General features: G+C 35.1%; 3 protein-coding genes and 1 pseudogene across 3 annotated transcripts; 1 reads left to right on the top strand and 3 right to left on the bottom strand.

The window, feature by feature from the left end:
* Nucleotides 1-79: 79 nt before the first annotated feature.
* LOC121265449 (dnaJ homolog subfamily C member 28) lies at nt 80-2,008 on the bottom strand. Its single transcript, XM_041169087.1, has 3 exons — nt 1,664-2,008; nt 763-1,093; nt 80-430 (listed from the first exon to the last, which is right to left on the bottom strand). Exons 1-3 carry the CDS (start codon nt 1,948-1,950, stop codon nt 344-346), a joined length of 705 nt encoding a protein of 234 aa, XP_041025021.1. The 5' UTR covers nt 1,951-2,008; the 3' UTR covers nt 80-343.
* A 1,233-nt stretch (nt 2,009-3,241) lies between these two features.
* LOC121265464 (pistil-specific extensin-like protein) lies at nt 3,242-4,399 on the bottom strand. Its single transcript, XM_041169104.1, has 2 exons — nt 3,873-4,399; nt 3,242-3,702 (listed from the first exon to the last, which is right to left on the bottom strand). Exons 1-2 carry the CDS (start codon nt 4,039-4,041, stop codon nt 3,350-3,352), a joined length of 522 nt encoding a protein of 173 aa, XP_041025038.1. The 5' UTR covers nt 4,042-4,399; the 3' UTR covers nt 3,242-3,349.
* Nucleotides 4,400-5,112: 713 nt separating this feature from the next.
* Nucleotides 5,113-10,202, bottom strand: LOC121265399 (DEAD-box ATP-dependent RNA helicase 38). Its single transcript, XM_041169014.1, has 8 exons — nt 9,829-10,202; nt 8,842-9,135; nt 7,855-8,082; nt 7,140-7,205; nt 5,940-6,341; nt 5,739-5,850; nt 5,501-5,586; nt 5,113-5,403 (listed from the first exon to the last, which is right to left on the bottom strand). Exons 1-8 carry the CDS (start codon nt 10,060-10,062, stop codon nt 5,341-5,343), a joined length of 1,485 nt encoding a protein of 494 aa, XP_041024948.1. The 5' UTR covers nt 10,063-10,202; the 3' UTR covers nt 5,113-5,340.
* A 4,975-nt stretch (nt 10,203-15,177) lies between these two features.
* On the top strand, nt 15,178-16,585 carry LOC121265482 (annotated as a pseudogene).
* Nucleotides 16,586-20,141: the final 3,556 nt, after the last annotated feature.

Consider the following 20,141-nt stretch of genomic DNA (forward strand, 5'->3'; position numbering starts at 1 on the left):
TGGTAACTCCAACAGGCAAGCCACTGCATGCTATTATTACTCATCTCTACCACACCTAAAAGGTATCTGTTCACTGAAATAGTGAAATTACACACACGTCTATGTATATTACGTGAACTGTATTGGGCAGGACCTAAATGAGCATAAGGGCAACAGTCGTTAACAAACATACAGCTACTCTAGAAACAAGGAAAGGCATAAAATTGGTAACAAAATAATAAATTTTCTTTTACAAGTAGCTGCGTGTATATTTCAAGCTTAAAGTAGAGCGATATCTAGCATTCCTCCAAGTGAATCCTGTCCTCCCACTTCATCCAAAGTGGCAGTGAAGACTGAAGAGATATCATTCTTTGACGCGATCCATCTCTTTCTCCCACTTTAGTCCAAACATTTGGCGGCCAAAAGGAACAATAAGATTATACCGGAAAACCTGCATGCACACATTCAATTTCATTTTTATAGCAAACATCCAAAAGCACATTTCGTAGTTCTTCGTGCACAAACTAAGGTACCGGACTAAATCCCTGCAGTTTGACTGCAGAAATCAGTTTGGTCGCAGCAAACCAAACAATACACGTGAAGATGAATGCTGCATTCTCAAGAATGTTGACAAGCATGTCAAAACGGAGACCAGCACACTTGTGTACTAGAAGAAGTTGGCCTCCTGCTCCTAGTAGAGTTTTCAGTATCAGAGATTCAGATCTTGAACCCCTCTCTCTTAAGGATTGGCTCTCGCACACAAGAGGGTGCATGATGACTCACCTTATTATTGATATCTCGCAATTGCGCTTTTAAAGCCTCTGAACTCTCAATCCAAGTAGAGTGATCTCCATTGCATCTATTTGCCCAAGCTTTTTTCAATTTCGATCTCCATTCAGATATTTGACTCCTTATCTCTTTGTTAAGTTCAACCCACTCCGGTGCACAGCCATTCTTTGAGAGGATTCTATACAAGGTGTCTTCAGCTGGGTCGGCATGAGGATTCGTACTAAGGTTAAGGGGTTTTCCTTTCCCTGGTAAGTTCTCGAACTGGCCTTCTTCCATGGAGTGCCATATTCTTTGCTCCACAACATTTATTATATCAATCTCTGATCTGTCCAAATGATGGTCAGAGAGATAACAGTGTCACATACTACACCGGAATTTGTGTTAGCGGAAAAGAATACCCATTACACAAATGAGTTTCATGTGTGATTGAATCCTGCCTTGAATAATAACCACAAAAGTGATGGATAAAAAGTAAAATTGCATGGCACAAACTCAAAGATACAAACTTACGGGTTCTTAGGTTTTTTTGTTTTCTAAAGCACCAAAATCAAAGAAGTCCACAATCTTAAATATTCAAAAAGCGATTGAATCACACGGAACCCAGATCCTTTTAGTTACGTGTATACCACAGAACAATGTTCCATGTGGGCACAAACCAAACCGGGCGAAAATACGATAAATTTGGCAAACCCAAGTTCCTTTTTTTTATGAATCTTTGAGGAATTTCAAAGCTTCACTCTCATATTCTTGACACCAATAGAAGAAATTCCTATCCTCAAACCACAACATCGGCCATGAAGCCCGTATTTTGTAGAATTATTGCGAAACCTTAAAAATTGAGAAATAGAACATTCGCGCACATAAATAAAGAGAACATGGATGAGGAGGAGAGGACCTGACGGAGTTGCGCTGGCCTCTAAGTTCTGGAGGGAGTTTGCGGTCATTGACGGCGTCTATAACGGCCGATAGACGGTCGACGAGCTTCTTCTCTGCCTTGGGAGAGTTACTTGACGAAGAAGAAGACGGTGACGATGACGATGACGAAGACGAAGACGAAGACGAGGAGGAGGAAGAGGCCCACCTAGGCATGGACCCACCGAGGCCCACGACCGCCGATGATCTCTGAATGAGAGAGCATGATTTCGGAGATGTCACGATTATTCTCGCGAGCCAGGTCGCCATGTCCGAACGCGAGACGAAGCCTCGGGGCCTTGCGAAGTCTCTAGTTGGACTTGATTTAGATGGTTTTGTGGGCGGCTGAGCTGTTAACACGTGGGCTTCGAGGGAGGGCATGGTAACGAATGAGGATACCGACGTGTTTGAGGACAATTGGGTAGTAAAGTCAATCGTGGACTGGAAAGAGTTGGAAATTATTTTTTATAAATCCAACCTAATAAATTGCTTGTATCAGTCTTATTATCGTGAAGTGTTGCTTTATCACTCTATTGAAATTGAAAGTGACAGTAAGAAATTAGAAGAAAAAAATATAGAGGATTTTAAGCTATAACTGTTTTTTCCCATACCACAATCTTAATTGGGATTGTATCAGAAAACATTTATTTTGTTAAACCGGTTTAGATTTAGAGTTGTCTCAATTCATTTCTTCTAATTATTATAATTTTTTTTAAATTTTCATATAAAATATAATAAATAATTTATTTTTTTAATTTCAAAATAATAATAATATAGAAAATAATATTATAATAATATTTTATTCAACTTTCATTTCATCTCAACTCACTATCCAGTATCCAAACCTCACCTTAATCAAACTGCATGCATAATTTTTCCATGCACTACACAGCTCCACGTAGCTTCGTTTGTTTTCACAATAATTATCAACCCATATCATCTCATCTAATCATTACAACTTTCTTAACTTTTTACACAAAATAAAATAAATAATTCAATTTTTTCAAATCTCAAAACAAAAATAATATTAAAAAAATATATTCTAACAATATTTTATTCAATATTTAACTTTAATCTATTTTTTCTAATTTACCAAAACAAAGGAGGAAGACGTTGTGCATGAGTACTGCAGCAGTGTACATATTTATCTCCTCCTTGAGCCCTAATTATTTTGTAGTTAAATATACGTACACTTGGCCGGGGATGAAGCTTTTAATATATAAATGCAGTAAGGAATGAGGCTCACTTTGGACAATATTGACTTATTTTATCACAACATGCAGTGGTGCATTTTCAACCATCTAATCAACCGTGTACAGGATCAAAAACATGCTTACAGCTGAAGATCATGGACATTTTTTTGCCTCAATATTAGTATTATTAACTTTCAATCGTCTCAAGAGGATAATATATATATATATATATATTATAGGTATATAATAAAATAGTTGCAGTAAATTTTATTCTGCCAGCTTGTTGATGAGATGATATCTTGATCATTAATTACTTTAGAATTAGAATGATCATCAATAATCGAACACGCAATTAAACAATTGTCCAGTACTTAATAATATATATGTAAAATTATCCCAAAGTACATGATCGGGAAATTTAGAAAAAACGTTGAAGAAGAACAAACACGTACATTAATTAATCAGAAACATGATCATCAATAGTGGGTTCCTTGAGAATCTTTGGAGTTGTTGTTGGTATCGGGTTCATCACACAATGGGTTTGTAAAATAGAAGGGACCTAGCGTATACTCGGTTTGATCGCGGTACACCAAGGTGGCCGGAAGGCTAAGCTTCACCCCTCTCCGTCCACCGGCAAAGTCTGTGAGAATGTTGCAAGTAGGGTGTGGAGACGACACCAATCTCACCCAGCATAGCTTCGTATTCAGTTTCTTCCCATTTATGTACTTGTTCACGATGATGTCAAATTGCCCCAATTCATCCGTCATGTCGCTCCCATAATACACCACTCTACTTCTCTCGTCCATGCATGTTATCGATACCTTGCAACCTGTGACAGCCCAAATTAATGACATGCATCAAACAATGTTTCTAGCTAACACACACATGTATGTATGCTCTTCTCTTAACACATTTATATTAAAGCAATAAAAAATATGTGCTGGTGTTACAGAGATTACATGACGGCCTGCTCCAGATCATTCCCTCAAAATTACGTACCTTTGATGGGGTTGCCACCATGAGCCCATTCGTTCCAGCCCTGGGTGCAGTCCTGGCACAGTACCTTTCCCCCTACATGGATGACCCCGGTTTCCTTCTCAGCGATGGCTGAATCGGTGAAACCCATAACAATTGTTGCGGCAATTATCACCAAGGCCACAGTTTCCATCTCACCCCTCTCTGCAGAATCAGTTTTAGTTTGTTAAGGACCTCCAAAACCAGTTGGAAGACGACTACTCCGAATAATAAGTAGATATACGCAAGGAGCGGAGTCGTCTTTGTGTAGGTAGGAGTGAGTGGGAGGCCACTATATATTTTCAACGTGCAACCCACTTCGCAGCAATATTCTCTAGTCCTATACGCCATCTGAGTTTGTACAACACCGTTATTAGCAGGCGCGTCCGTCAAGATTAATTCATTATTGTTCATCGAGACGAAATTAAAGATAGATAGACAGATTAATATTTGTGTGGTGGTGAGAAATTGAGAGTTTTTAAGGAGAGGGAATAAAGAGGAATATAAGGGGAGGAGAGATAGAAAGAAACAAAATTACAACGCTATAAGCCTACAAATGACTACAGTTTTTAACATTTTTGAAGAGAAAAATGAAATAAAATAAATTCATCCAAGTTACTCCTCTTTTCCTTCTCTTGAGACTACATTTGAATGTGGAACGGTAGAATTTTAAAGTGAGAAAGTAACATAATAATAAAAAAATAGTGAATAGTTTGTAAATAACAATCAACTGTTTGAAATAATAGTAAAATAGTCTAAGATTAAGGATTCATTTGGATTAATATCTCATCTCATCTCATCATTACAATTTTCTGAAATTTTTATAAAATATAATAAATAATTCAACCTTTTCAAATATCAAAACAATAATAATATTAAAAAATAATATTCTAATAACATTTTATTCAACTTTCATCTAAAATCATTTTATCTCTATCCAAACCAGGCCCAATTCACTTAGCCTAAAAGTACCCTTAAACCCAGACATGAAATAGAGGGAAGGGAAAGAGTCGTAGAAGGATAACAACGAATGATCATCCTTCTCTCCCACCCACCCTACCCAGCTAGTAGCAGTCACAGGGTGTAAGATAAGTACCTCGTGCAGAACCAGAGATAGAGAGAGGTAGGTCATTGAGCTGTGGACTACAACTTGAAAGAAAACAAATGGCTTGGATTCGTTTATTGTTGAGTTGGCACCAAGAAACTACATTGTGAAACCAAATTGCACAACACAAAACTATATTTGTGGATCAGGAAGCTTTAAAGATACTATCACATTGATGTACAAAGAGAATACGCTAGCTTTGGGAAATCAATCAATCAATCCAAAAAGTGAAAAACATAAATCTGAAACAAATTCTCTCTCAGTATTGCTTTTACTAATATTATAACAAGGCACGTTAAAATAACGTTGCCCGATCTGGCTCCATGCCGAATGAGAGACATGAGGTCATCACAACAATCCTGCTGCCTTGAGGGCATTGTTGAAATCTTCATCGCTATCCCACCTCTCAACCTGCATAATAGTACAAAAAGATAGTTTACAACTTAGAGCCAAAACATAATTTATGATCATCGAGCATGAACAGGCTAACGGCAGTCTTTAAAATTACCTCTTTGACTTGGCTATTAAAATAATGCTCAATTTTTGACATGAGCTTCTCGTCCCTATCACCACACAGCAAGTTAAAGACGGCTCCTGTAGGAGCAAATAAGAGCAGTCAGTTATTGTATTGTATCCATTATTAAAATTGTAAATAATGTGAAGGAAACAAAGTAAATAATTGTGCTTTGAGCCAGGTTAGCCAGGCATTGTGAAGGAAACAAAGTCCTGACATATGAGGAACTCACCCTTGCGGCCAAATCGCCCTGCCCTACCAATCCTATGCAAGTACACCTCATAATCTGGTTCTGATGGCATTTCATGTTTCACCGGAAGATCATAGTTGATAACCAGATTAACCTACAGAAAGGAACCAACTTCAGGATGTTCAATTTCAAGAAATTTTTAGGTATACTGACGGGAAGAGTTTCAGAGGGGGTTGGGGGCACCTGTTGCTGGTCAAAGCCTCGGGCAAGAAGATCAGTTGATATAAGAACTTTAGTTAGGTTATTCTTGAACTCTTGAACTATCTTGTCTCTGTCTTCTGCACTGACAGCACCTTGAATGGTAGTAACTGCATAACCAAGGTCAACAAGGGCCTTATGCAGTATGCCGGCACTATGTCTCGTGCGTACAAATATTATTGTCTGCCCCAAGTTCTCTCCCAATTCGAATATTCTGTCCTTAATTACTAGAGTCTTGGCACGTTCGTCCGGACAATGCACCTTGTACTGCTTTACAGACTCTAAAGATAGATCTTCTTTCTTGACAAAAAGTTGATTGTAATCTTTGACTATCCTTGATACGAAATTTTTTACGGTTTCATTAAATGTGGCAGAAAACAGAAGAACCTGAGAACAAATTGGTTATAGAAAGAAGTTAACTAGTTTGCTCTTAGTAGGACCAATAACTCGGTTGTTGATCAAAACAATTTTGATCTACCAAATTTCTGACAAATTAGAACTTGAACAGGCAACTAGGGTCAACATCAACATCACTGATAGCATAATTTTTAATGCATGATCACTTGGTTGGCACATTCTACAGATCATTGACACAAAACCTGTAGAGCAAGAAATGAGTTTTCTAGAGAGATTTTATGAGTGGCCAACAGCTCTAGATGAGCATAAAAAGCAATTTAAGGTAAATACACTATCAACCAAAACTATTTATAGCAAAAATAAATTCCATCCCTACTCTAGCCACAAATACAATATAGCCATTCGCCTCAATAAATAACAATCTCAGTCCTTTAACTTCACGTGGAACTTCTGCAATGCCCTTCTAATAAAACTTTGAGATATTTTTAATTCGAAACAACAGTATTATGTACACTCACTGAGGAAGATTTTCGAATCTATTCTGGTGCTTATTACTCTAATATTTGAGTCTCACAAAAGGTAAAACTAAAAGTTAAACACAAGAGAAGCACTAAACGCATCTGCCCAACTACACAATGCACCTTCACATTCCACAAGTAATTTAAAAGAGAAGATGCCACAAAGAAATATTGACACAAGTTATACACAAACATATAAGTAAAGAGTGAATACAAGTTAATAGCCAGAACACACGAAGTAGGAATACACACAGACACAAACACACACACACACACACACACACACACACATGACATTAGTCGAACAAACCTGGCAGTGAGAACTGGCTCTTTCAATATCCTTCTTTATCCTCAAGGAATCATCTTTAAATCCATCCTACATCAGATAAATGGGCAATCAACAACCATTAATATGTTCTGATTACATAAAAGATTATATACCACCAATTATAGTCTTGCAGATATTAATAAAACTACAACTAATATGCAGGTATTAACAATATCTGATATGTTCTAAAAAAAAAAATAAAGAAGTATATACAACCACTTATCTACATGAGGGTATTAACAAAACAAGATGGAAAATTAGGGTTGGATTGGAGTAAGCTGACATTAGTCTCAAAAGACGATAGTTCATGGGAGCGGTACCCTAAATTCAATTTTTGCGAAACAAAACCGAGACAAAACCGATAAATGGGCTAATCCTCAAGGCTCAAACATGACTTTGTCAGTCAAAATGTAGTAATGCATATCGTAACTGGATTGATTTAATTTTCCCCAATCCCTAATGTGATAGAAGCATTACTCAAAAGAAGATAAACTACAAAGAATTCATGGTTGACCACAACTGATTCCAGCAACAACAAAAAAACACACCTTGCTACAAAGAACATTAGTAACCGGTGAGATGAGTCAACCACAAATCCTTTGTATTTTATTTTATTTTTATAGGTAAACAATACAATCCTTTGTGTTTAGATATGTATTTCAACATATCTAAACACAATCAGCAGCACATATTTTACCTCAGCTAGCATGTGATCAGCTTCATCAAAAACAAGAATCTTGAGATAGTCAACGCTCAATTTTCTATTCGACATCCACTTCCTGATTGTACCAGGAGTTCCAATGACTACTTGTGCTGATACAGGCGGTTGTTTTGCTATTGGCACATAATTTTTCCTGTCCATTGGCACGGCACACTCTGAAGTTATACCTGTGTACGTCCCCATCTTCCTAAGAACTTCCAAATTCTGCCAGGTTCACAGGGTTGAACTTTTTTAGGTGGTATGAAACAAAAATAATAATATAATAGCTTTCTGAACTTAGTTTCACTATAATAATATAATAGTTTTCTGAACTTATTTTCACTATATTAATATAATAGGCACTACAGTTGAAAATCATTAAATTCAACAAGCATGTAGTTCCATTTACAACAATGTACTTTTGGCAAGCCTGACATTTCAAAATTATAGAAACATGACCGGCAGAAGCATTACATAGAAGGTTGTTTTCAGTTTGTTGAGATCAAAAATAAAGATGAAGAAAACAGGGTTTTAGCGTTTCCCCACAACAGGCAATTTTCTAAACATGCGTTGTTCTGCAAAACAATTCTGATAACATTCTGCCAACAACTTCCATGCATTTTCAAAAGATGCTTTCAAAAAATAATTTTTTTTTAATTTTTTAATTTTAATTTTTTGTTTTCATGTCAGGGAACCTCTCCAAGGCAGGGCCCTTCAGACCCATCCCTGCAGACTAAATCCCGGTCCCGTGCACCGCACTTTCGGAAGTTTCCCTATACAGAACTGGTTAAATCACTGGCTTTTCACCATGGGGTGTGGCCCAAAGAATTGTTTGCACCCATGAGGTGTTGAACCTTGGACCTTGAAGGGAGTGATACTCCAATACCAAGGCCAACCCCTTGGGGTTCTTTCAAAACATAAAAATAAACAAATAAAAATAAAAACAAACAAAGAAACAAATGAAGAAGAAAAGTAAAGCTTGACCTGAATAGCCAACTCTCTAGTAGGACAGACACAAAGCGCCTGAGGAGCCTTCAGATTCGGATCAACACGACTCAACATCCCAAGCACAAAACAAGTAGTCTTACCAGAACCATTATGTGCTTGAGCTATCAAATCTTTGTACGGGGGAGTTAAAATCATTGGCAAGCTGATCCCTTGGATTTTACTAGGCTTCTGAAATTTCATCTCCACGTACAAGCCCTTCATCAGCTCTGGTGTCAAACTCAAATCCTCAAAAGTAGCTGCGGATGTATAGGGTGTATCACCCGTAGTAACCTACATCAAATTAATACCCACTGTAAAAAACTAAAGCCGCGTGTCTAACATTCCAAGTCGTAGGCTGATTTAGGTACAAATATATTTTTATATAAGTAAGTTAGCAACAAGTATTGAAAAACACACCTAAATTAACCCAAACTAAATATTGAGAAGCAAGAGAATTAAGCTAAGTTAAATGCATAATCTGCGTTCTCGTCCTAAGCAACTAAATTATGAGACTGAAGATTCTACCTTTGTATCTCCTACCACTATTGTCTCGGCAATTAAACAATGGAGGATCTCTTCGAAGCAAACTTATACGGTCAACAAACTTCCTATACGGTCAAAAACCTGTCTCGGGGTTATTTCTCCAAGATTTAATTTTGGATATTCAATATGTGGTTATATTTAAATCCGACAAGAGCGATCAAGTGAGGAGATTCAGACAAATATCCAATATGTGGTCGAAACACTCATTTTCCTTCCGGATAAAGCTGGCAAATGGGAATCTAAAATTTTTCAAAGCTTATACGTTTTTAACAAGTATTGGCCGAGGATTCTGATCTTTTTGTAATTGTACCACCTCAAGAACAAGATTATAATATTCCGTGATTAGTCGGGACGCTGGACACTGAGGAAAATAACGACCCCCTTTACCAAAAAAAATACAACCCCCAAAAGATGAGAGAGAGAGAGAGAGAGAGATCTTACCGCGGTGATGTTGGAGTCTTGGGGTTCATCAAGGAACTTGTTGATCTTCCTTTCGTCATCGTTTATGGTTAATGCCTCTACCTTGAGCTCCGAAGCGTCTTTGTCCCCGGAAATCGAAGGTGCGCTCGATTCCTCTGGAGGATCGTCCACTTCATCGGCCCACCGCTTCGATTCCAAGTTTGGAGGTTTGTTCTCAGGAAGCGATTTTGTCGCATCGGAGGCGGCGTCGGCCATTGGAGCAAGTGAGAGATAGAGAGGGAGAGATTACAGATGAAGGATCTGGAGGAATCGAGTGAGTGACTACGTTCGTTCGTGCTAGAGAACATAGAAAAGCAGTGCGGCCATAGGTATTTATACAGCGTCCGATTTAACTCTTTTTGGTTATTTTTTTTTTTTTTTTTTTTTTTCAAGGCGATATTTACTGTTTTACGGCGATTTTAGAGTTTTTTTTTTTTTTTGACACTTATGAGTTGCTTGTACTTGTACTTGTACCTTCTCCACCAAGGAAAATTCGGCTTAGAAGTAACGCAACGTGCTTTCATACCGAGGGACGGAGCCTTTTTGAAAGCTGGGATATGTTTATGGGCTTAGTGAGACCCATTCGAGCAACGGTATGAAATTCTCTGAGTCGTGGGCTGGCCCAGCCAGGCTATTGTCCATTTCCAGTAATTATCCATCACTCTCCATATGGATCCAACATTAATCCCCATCCCACGTATTAGGGCATTGGTTTATTTATATGCAAATGTAAACCCTTATTATTTTTTCAGACCATTAAATTGATTACGTTAGATTATGCATATGAAAATATTTCTCTAGTTATAAGTAGTGTCAATACATCTTTGAAAATGCACAAATACTATTTTATTAATTTTTTCTCTCTCCTCCCACTCTCTCTCTTACAAACCTTTCCTCTTCTCCCTCCCTCATCTTTACCTTTACCTTCACATTCATTTTATTATTATAATATATTATTATTTTTTAATTATGTTATTATATTTTTAATATAATATAATTTTTTATTATTATATTTATTTTATTAATATCAAATGTGTAGTAGATGCTAATTGTAAAATATATATAAAAAAAATCATTTTAGGAAAAAAATTAATAATAATAAGAAAATAATACTTTTTTATTATTTTGACTCAAATATGCATAATGTGAGAGTTTTTTTCAAATGGCAAAAACAATCTTCAAAACATGTGATTTTACATTTACATAAAGAAAAACCAATACTATTGTTCTTATTTTTTATGAAATACAGAATGCTCATTAAATAATACGAAATGAATCTTCACTTCTACTATTCAGATATTCAAATAATATTTGTATGTTCTCTTATAGATGGAATTCTCATTTATATATATTTATATATAATATACAAATATATAATATATAAATTAAATACAATTTAAAAAATTAAATTCATTCGGATAAAGGGTATTAGAACAAGTTTTTATAAATATTTAAGCTTGAGGTCGACGTGAAACCGTGTGAAAGACGACTGACTTGTGTGATAATACATGGCACCCTTCCTCCTCTCTAGGCTAATACCGCATTATCTATCTGAAAGAGTACTGTAACTAAGACGATTTGTGTGATATATATGCACCCATACTGAATCAACTAAAGGCTAATTGGGAACACTTGATGCACAAATAAGTGGGTCATATCAGATACAATCATATATTGTATATACTATAAACAGTATGCAGTTTTTTTTAAAAAAAGTGACATTCATCGTTAAAATTAATTTTTCTTATCATATAAATTTTATATTTATCCACTTATTTTAAAAAATTACGATTCTTATACGTTGTATAATTACAAATACCATTCACCTTTTTCAAGTCAAGTTCCGAAATTTCTTATATGAACTACTTCCTCTTCTTTATTTTTTACTTTTCGACGTCTCCCCTGTACAACTTTTTCATATTTTTCTGTCTTGTTCCGTAAAAGCCTCTTGTCATCGTCCATATTTCGTATCATTTTAAAAAAATTGTAATGAATATAAGATTTATGAAAATTTTAATTTTTTAATAATAAATTTAAGAATACGTGGTAGATCTAACGCTACTCAATTGCCGATGAGATAAGTTTCTTTGGATGCTGTCATAGTGACAAGAATCTTACATTCGTCTCTGTTCAGATTGTTGCGTTTATGCCAATCGCCAAATTCCTTGTCCTAGCGCATTAAAGTCAGAGCCTCTCGAAAAATCAGCCGAATTGATTTTCAACCCAAATGACATATACTGAATTCATAAGTCAAGTCAATATACCATGTCGAATAAATTGCAAACCAAACTGCATAGACTGGCTGGGTCAACGAGATTACAAACCAAACGACATAAGACTATTGAATGTAAAAATAGACTCTTGAGAAAACGGACAGTCCCAAGCCCAATTAAAGCAACAGTAGTAAACGAGAGACAGAGATTTGACCAGTTCATGGTTATATTAACTTTGTATAAGCTTGCTGCTTAGCACCCATTATTCCCCATGCCTTCTCTATAAATTTATAATAAAAACTCTCTCTCTCTCACAGAAAAGCCAGTGTCATGAGCTATTAATAGAAAAGCCACTCAGCCCAGTTTTCCAGCAACGTCACTGATCAATCTGCTTTCATTGCCTTCAAATCTCAAATCAGTTTTAGTAGTCCGAATGCAACTGTATTGGCTGCTAACTGGTCCACAACAACAAACTTCTGCAGTTGGATTGGAGTCTCGTGTAGTCGACGCAGGCAAAGAGACACCGCTTTAGACCTCTCCTACATGGGTCTCCGAGGCACACTTTCACCTCATATTGGTAATCTCTCCTTCTTAGCAGCACTTATTGTGGTGAACAATAGCTTCTTTGGTTTCTTGCCTCAGGAGATCAGTCGTCTACATAGCTTGAAAATGCTCTAGTTGCCATTTAACCAATTGGAAGGAAGCATCCCGCCAGGTTTACATAAATGCCACCAGCTTACACATTTATCTCTTGCAGCAAACAAGTTAAGCGGTAGCATACCCAAAGATTTGGGCATGTTGCCCATGCTTCGCAAATTAGATCTCGGTCGAAAGGGCATTGCTAAGTACAGTCCCCTTTGGGAGGCTGCGTGCGGACGAATGGGCTTTTGGTCATTTAATTCTCAAATTGGCTTTTGGTCATTTAATCATCCGAATATACCATCCGAACCACCAACCCCCTTAAATAAGTGAGAACTTGTTCAATCCGTCAATCAGAAAAAAAGAAATTCATCACCAAACAACAAAATACTAGGTCCAAAAAGCGAACGTTTTCCAACAAAATAACAAAAGAATAAAATTGAAATGAACGATTACTATTAATAACTCATGTCAGAGACTTTGGTTTCCAAAAAGTTCAAGTAGCAGCAAACTGAGGCCCCCTAGCTCTTTGCTCGGGTGACCGAAAACCTACCCAAGAATAAGAACCCAGTTGTATCGCAACGGGGCCTGTGACAAAAGTCACTGGAAAAAGAGTCCAAGCAACCATAGCTGGAAACCAAAACGAGAAATTTTCTTCTTCGTCTTTTGTCTTTGCACTAACTAGATTTGAGTGAAGTAAGTTTGTATGGAAGGAAACTAAAATTGCATAAGACGACGCGTTGGAGAGAGAGAGACCTAATTCGTGCAGGGGAATTTGGGGAGGGAGTGGGGAGGGAGGGGGAATGAGGGAGGGGATGTATTTGGGATGAATGTCGTTTCATTAATTCGTGCGCACCCAAGCCTCAACTGGGACTGTATTTAGAATTATTCTTCAGAAAATCACATGTCAGGAACTCTACTCAGGGATCTTTGCAACAACTGTCCTGATCTTCAACAAGTTTATCTCTCAGGAAACAAATTTAGCAGTCAGATCCCTTCGCAATTGAATTCCTGTAGAGAACTTATCGACTTGTCCCTTTCATACAATAAATTTGAAGGGTGGTATTCCAAAATCTTTTGGCAATTTACAGAAGCTTGGAGGGCTAGTTTTTGGAGGTAACTATTTAACTGGCAACATACCTCCTACCTTAAGTAACTTGTCCATGTTATATTGCCTTTGGAATTGAGACTAACAACATTAAGGGAAGCATTCCAAGAGAATTAGGGCTTCTCCCGAATCTTATAATATTGGATGTATGTCGGAGATAACCCTCTCATGCATGATCCACTATTACCCAATTTTCAACATGTCTTCTCTACAAGAAATCTACATGGCAGATTGCTCCTTGTCTGGAAATCTTCCATTAGATGCTGGGCTATCCTGCCCTAATCTTGAATATCTAATCCTAAATACCTACAAACTCAATGGTCGTATCTCATCTTCTCTTTCAAATTGTTCCCAGCTCGTCGCAGTAGATTTTACTGAAAACTTACTCTCAGTACCAATTCCCACAAGTCTTGGAAAAATGAAGTACCTCCAAAAACTTTTTTTGAGTTTAAACTAGCTAACAGGGGAGCCTAGTTTATTATCATCTTTATTTAATTCAACATTTTGGAGGTGGTGCGTATAGCCGGCAATCCATTGGATATTAGCCTTCCATATTCCATTGGAAATACTTCAGCTTCACTTCAAACCCTTATTGCATCTCACTGCCAAATAAAAGGTCATATTCCTATGAGAAAATTTATGTCAGTTAGAGAATTTGGGAGCGTTGGATGTCTCAAATAATAAAATCTCTGGATCCATTCCAGATTGCATTTCAAACCTCACTTTTCTACAGAGGCTATACCTTGGTTCTAACAAATTGAAATCATCAATACCATTAAGTGTATGGCTTTTGGAAAACCTGTTGTTTCTGGATCTATCATCGAATTCCCTTGATGGATATCTGCCTCCGAATATGAAATAGGCAGAGACTATTGAACATAAGGATTTATCACGAAACCAGATTACCGGTAACATTCCAAGCATCATTGGAGCATTCGAAAGCCTGCGATATCTTGACTTGTCAAATAATTCATTTCAAGGAGCCATTCCACAATCTCTTGGAGACTTGAAAGGTTTGGATGTCTTAAATCGCTCTTACAATAATCTCTCTGGACCAATTCCCAAGTCCTTTGAGGCACTTTCACTTCTTCGATACTTGAATTTATCTTTCAACCAACTATCAGGAGAGATTCCATTTGGTGGGCCTTTTGTAAACTTTACAATGGAAACGTTTTCAGGCAATCTTTGTGGGAATTTAACTTTCGGAGTTCAATCTTGTCCAAGCCCAAGCTCACAAGGATCAAGGGTGAAACATACTTTGCTGAAATATATTTGTGGTGCTGCTTTATATGTTGAGAGGTCGTCGAGAAAATAACAAGGCATAGGTTCCAAGTGTAGCTAATGCATTGCCTTCTTTGGAGTATAAAATGATATCATATCAAGAGATCTGTCGAGGGACAAACAACTTCTCTGAAAGCAACTTACTCGGAACTGGAGGTTTTGGATGTGTATAAAGGAATACTATCTGATGGAACCATCGTTGCAGTCAAAGTTCTAAATTTACAATTGGCATATGCTTTCAAAAGTTTTGATGTAGAATGCAAGGTGTTACGCACTATCCGACATAGGAACCTTGTTAAAGTCGTGAGTTCAGGGCTTTGGTGTTGCAATACATGTCGAATGGCAGCCTGGAAAGATGGTTGTACTCAAACAACTACTGCTTGAATCTTTTTCAAAGAATAAACATCATGCTCGATGTTGCATCGGCATTGGACTACCTTCACAACGGTCAATCAGAACCTGTGGTGCACTGTGATTTGAAGCCTAGTAATATCCTTTTGGGGGAGGAGATGGTTGCACATGTGGGTGACTTTGGCATTGCAAAGATTCTAGACCAACACAAAGACGCGACACAAACAAGAACTCTTGGTACGCTTGGCTATATTGCACCAGGTATGAACAAGGAATTAAATTTTCTGGAGTTTAGTCTTTAATTTAGGTATTAGACTCGTATGAAGATGCACTAATGGGATCATTTACACCAACCATGCACTAATGGCTTACCCTATGAACGCCACCATATATTATGTCTAATTATAGCCCAAGTACAGCTCACAATTGCCCTAAATCTGATAGAAGAAATTATTTAGTACTGCTTATTTAGACAAACATGCAAGCTAGCAAATGCAATACAAATCTATATGTATCATATATACTTGTGTTTTAATCTTTTTAGCCGATCGAGATATATGAATTTCTTTTCTTTAATAACTATTATGTTACTAACTTATAAGTTGGGCCTTCTTGACAATTAATTAATGTCAGTGGTTGACAGAATATGGATCTGAAGGAAAAGTGTCTATCAAAGCCGATGTTTATAGTTATGGCATAATATTGTTAGAGATGATCACAAGAAAGAAACCCACGGATGACATGTTTGCTGAAGAATTGACTTTGAGGCAGTGGATGAATGCATCATTTCCGACCAAAATTACAGAAGTTGTGGATGATGGTTTGTTAAAGATAGAAGGAGGAAGAGACATGATTGCCTTGCAAAGCATATTTTCGTCTCTCGTGGAATTGGGCTTGAGGTGTTCTGAAGAGTTACCAAATGAAAGAATCAATATCAAAGATGTGGTTGTCAAGCTTAACATAATCAAATTGACGCTTTTTGAAAACAGCAATACGCCTATTTGATCATCTTTAGTTGGGGTTTGAGGAAATATGCAACTAGTTTTAGTAATTCCATTTCCGGGTACAAAGTGCACAATATCCGCCGTAGTTTTTAGATGAAAATTGTATTTCCAACTTCCAAGTGATATATTATACGTTTGTACAAGTCTCATGCTTAAATAAATGATTTGGGATTTCCTAACATCTTCTCCTCAAGTCTGTGGGATCTTTTTATTTCTCGAGCCTTGTTAGGTACAAGTAGTTTGACATACCAAACCGTGTATCGATATTGACATTATTTTTTTTATTGAAAAGAAAAATAAAAAAAGAAAAATTTTGACAGAATAATAAAATTCTCTGTTTCACAAAAATTATTTTCATCTTCAATTCGTATCGTTTTATTAAATAAATATCTTACGTATCAGCACCGGTATACAGTTTAAAGCAAGAACTTGTTTGCGATAAAGTTTTCCTTTTCTTTCTCCATACACATTCATATACGCTTGTATGTTAAGGGAAATTTTAAACCATTTGAAGCCTAATGGGAATGGGCTTCTTGCTGTTCCTTCCTTTCCCTCAGTACATATACGGGCTTTTCGAAGCCCACTGAAGTTTCGATACTAAATTTTTATCACCAGAGGAGGCTGAGGCCCATTCAGGTGATGTCCGGCGTTTGCTTTCACTAATGGTCATTCTTCCTTCGGTTTTAACTTTTTATTATTTTAACTCTAACCATCTATATTCTACTCAACTTGAATGTAAAAAATAAAATAAAAAATAAAAACGTATTGCTATAACTAGAAAAACGAAATGTCTATTTTATAAATCCTATTTAATTTTTATGAATTGATCCTTCAAAATTAATATTTTGCCACCCTTTTTTTTTTTTTTTTTTTGAGAAATATAACTTTTAATTTGATCAGTTGATACACACACAAAAGAAAATGTATCTCCCAAGACTACACTATAATACTAACATTGTTAAATGGGCACCAAGGTGAAAAACATAATGTTCAGCAATAGCATGTATTAATTGTATATAACTATATAACTCACAATTTATTATTGAGTTAATTTTATCACTTACTTTTTTTATTTCACAATAACATGCACGTATTACATATTTAAATAGAGTAGTGCTAGTGGCCCCAATATAAATTTCACATTTTAATTTCTTTTTCTTTTTCTTTTTCATATTTTTAAAAAATACAAAAATACACCAATAAAAATCACTTTCTTAATTATTAAAGAAAAACATTTAAAATAAATAAATAAATACATGAACTGTGCAAACTCTAGCATTTTCCATTTAAATATACGACAAAACTTGTTAATTTTGCCCCGATTACGTTCAAGGTGGCTTGTGGAACAGAGCTTGCCTAATTTCCGCCAGTTAGCCAGCCATGCACGTTTTCTCTCCCATTGGCATTTACCAATTAATGCTGCTTGGATTTAGACATAAGATTAGATGGTTAGGATATGTTTCCCGCATAGGATGAGATATAAAATTTTTAATTCTCTTTATTTTATTATTATAATTTTATTAAATTTTTATATAAAATATAATAAATAATTTAAATTTTTTAAATCTTAAAATAATATTTTAAACTTTCATCTAAAATAAAAAATTCTCTAAAGATAAAAGATGAAAGTTAAAAAAAATATTGTTAAAATATTATTTTTTAATATTATTATTATTTGGTGATTTAAAAATATTGAATTAGAATTTGAAAAAATTCAATTATTTATTATATTTTATGTAAAAATTTAAAAAAATTATAATAATTAGATGAAATTAGAAAAATGAGACCTTCATTTCAAAAGCTTGAAGTTGCCGACAGTTTAAAAGCTTGAAGCTTGCGATAAGTGAACAGTAGGCAAGCTACACACGTACACGAAATTGCCATGTGATTACCCTTTTCCAGAACATAGTTTTATTATTGTTGTTGTTGTTGGTGGGAGTAAATTATGTACAAAAATTTCTGCTGAATATACCCATGCATTATCATAATATATATATATATAGAGTAATGCTACCTATAATTTTTTTTATTATTATCTTCTCCTCATCTCGTAATGTAATATTAAATAATTAAAAATTATTTATTATATTTTATTTATAATCTTATTATTTAATGTTATAACAAGAAATATTGAGAGTGTGATCATAAATATAGTTGTCATAATATATAATGTAATGGCGTGGGTTTATAGCGTGAGCTAGAGAGGATGTGCTCGAAATCATTACTACTGTCCCGCCTCCATGCATGTCTCATTTTCAAGAGACCCATGGCCACGAAGCTTCTACGTACGTATGTTGCTTCTATATCAAGCTGTCGTGAACATAGAATCGGTCTTTGAATTCTCGGGTACTCATTACATAATAAGATTTTTTTTTTAAATTTTATTTAGATTTTCTTGGAATAGGGTACATCAACAAGATAAAGCAATCATATTCTATTAGAACTTGAATGTTGGTTTACGTATGCATGATAGGCTTCAATTTGTTGAGTATTCAAAAGGTATTTTGAAAATATTTCACTATTATTTATTATTTTATTATTATTTATTAATATTATTTAATATTTTATCATTATTTTTTTATTACTATTCATAAAATTTTTTATCAATTTCGCTACCTTAATGTAACTAATGTATCGAAGAAATAAAAAAAAAAAAAAAAAAAAAAAAGGAAAATTAGGGAAAATAAGGGGAATGCAGAAAATCAAAGTAGTGACTTTAGGGGTTGCAATCGAGGTCGTGGTCTCCGAGTGTTGTCTTTTATGGGTTGCAATCGAGGTCGTGGGCCACCACCGGTGATGGGCGTACGCTTGCTGCTAATGTGGGTCAAGTGAAGCTGTACGTAGGCCCTGGTCATTGGTCAATAAAGGCTGGCTCAATACACTTTCTTCAAAATTTCCACGTAAAAAGACCAAGACCTAATTAGAGCACTCCAATAGCTCTTATAAATTATAAAATACAATTTTATTTAAAATATAAAAAAAGATGATTAAAAATCTATTCTATTAAATTATCTATTCTATTTTTATTTTACATTTAGATACAATAACCGGTTTAGATTTATAATTTATCTTAATTTATCTCATTATTATTTACTATAATTTATCAATTTCAACTCACAAATCTCATTACTATTTACATATAAAGGTTACTATTTATTACTCTAAATAATTTTTTTATTATTTTTCTCTCATTTCATCTCATTTCTTTTTTTATCTTATTTTCATTTTAATCTCTTTATCACTTTTGCATAAGTTTCACTCTCTTATCTCTCATCTACTCTTTAACATTCTGTTTATAGTTTATCTGACTTTTATGCATGCATAAATTTTGATATTGTTAATAATAAATGCATGTATTTTTTTTACTCTTTTTTTTTAAATAATTTAAAATATCACATTATATATGAATAAATATTACAAATATCAAAATATACGATATATAGAGAAGTATTTGAAATATATGATGTGTAGAGAATATAATATTTAAAATAAAAAAAAGAAAAATATAATATTTAAATTATATAAAAATAAATAAATAAGTTGATGCGTTGTAAAAATTAATATATAAAATAAAAAAAAAATAAATTTTGATTATATATTTTAAAGATATAATAAAGAAGGCATTGTGAGTGCTTTTTTATAAAGTCTGTCTTTGCGATCGCCCATCTGATCCTACGTACGGCCACGGACTGGGTCTAT

This window comes from Juglans microcarpa x Juglans regia, chromosome 5D (genome assembly GCF_004785595.1).
Source record: "Juglans microcarpa x Juglans regia isolate MS1-56 chromosome 5D, Jm3101_v1.0, whole genome shotgun sequence".
Taxonomy (NCBI): domain Eukaryota; kingdom Viridiplantae; phylum Streptophyta; class Magnoliopsida; order Fagales; family Juglandaceae; genus Juglans; species Juglans microcarpa x Juglans regia.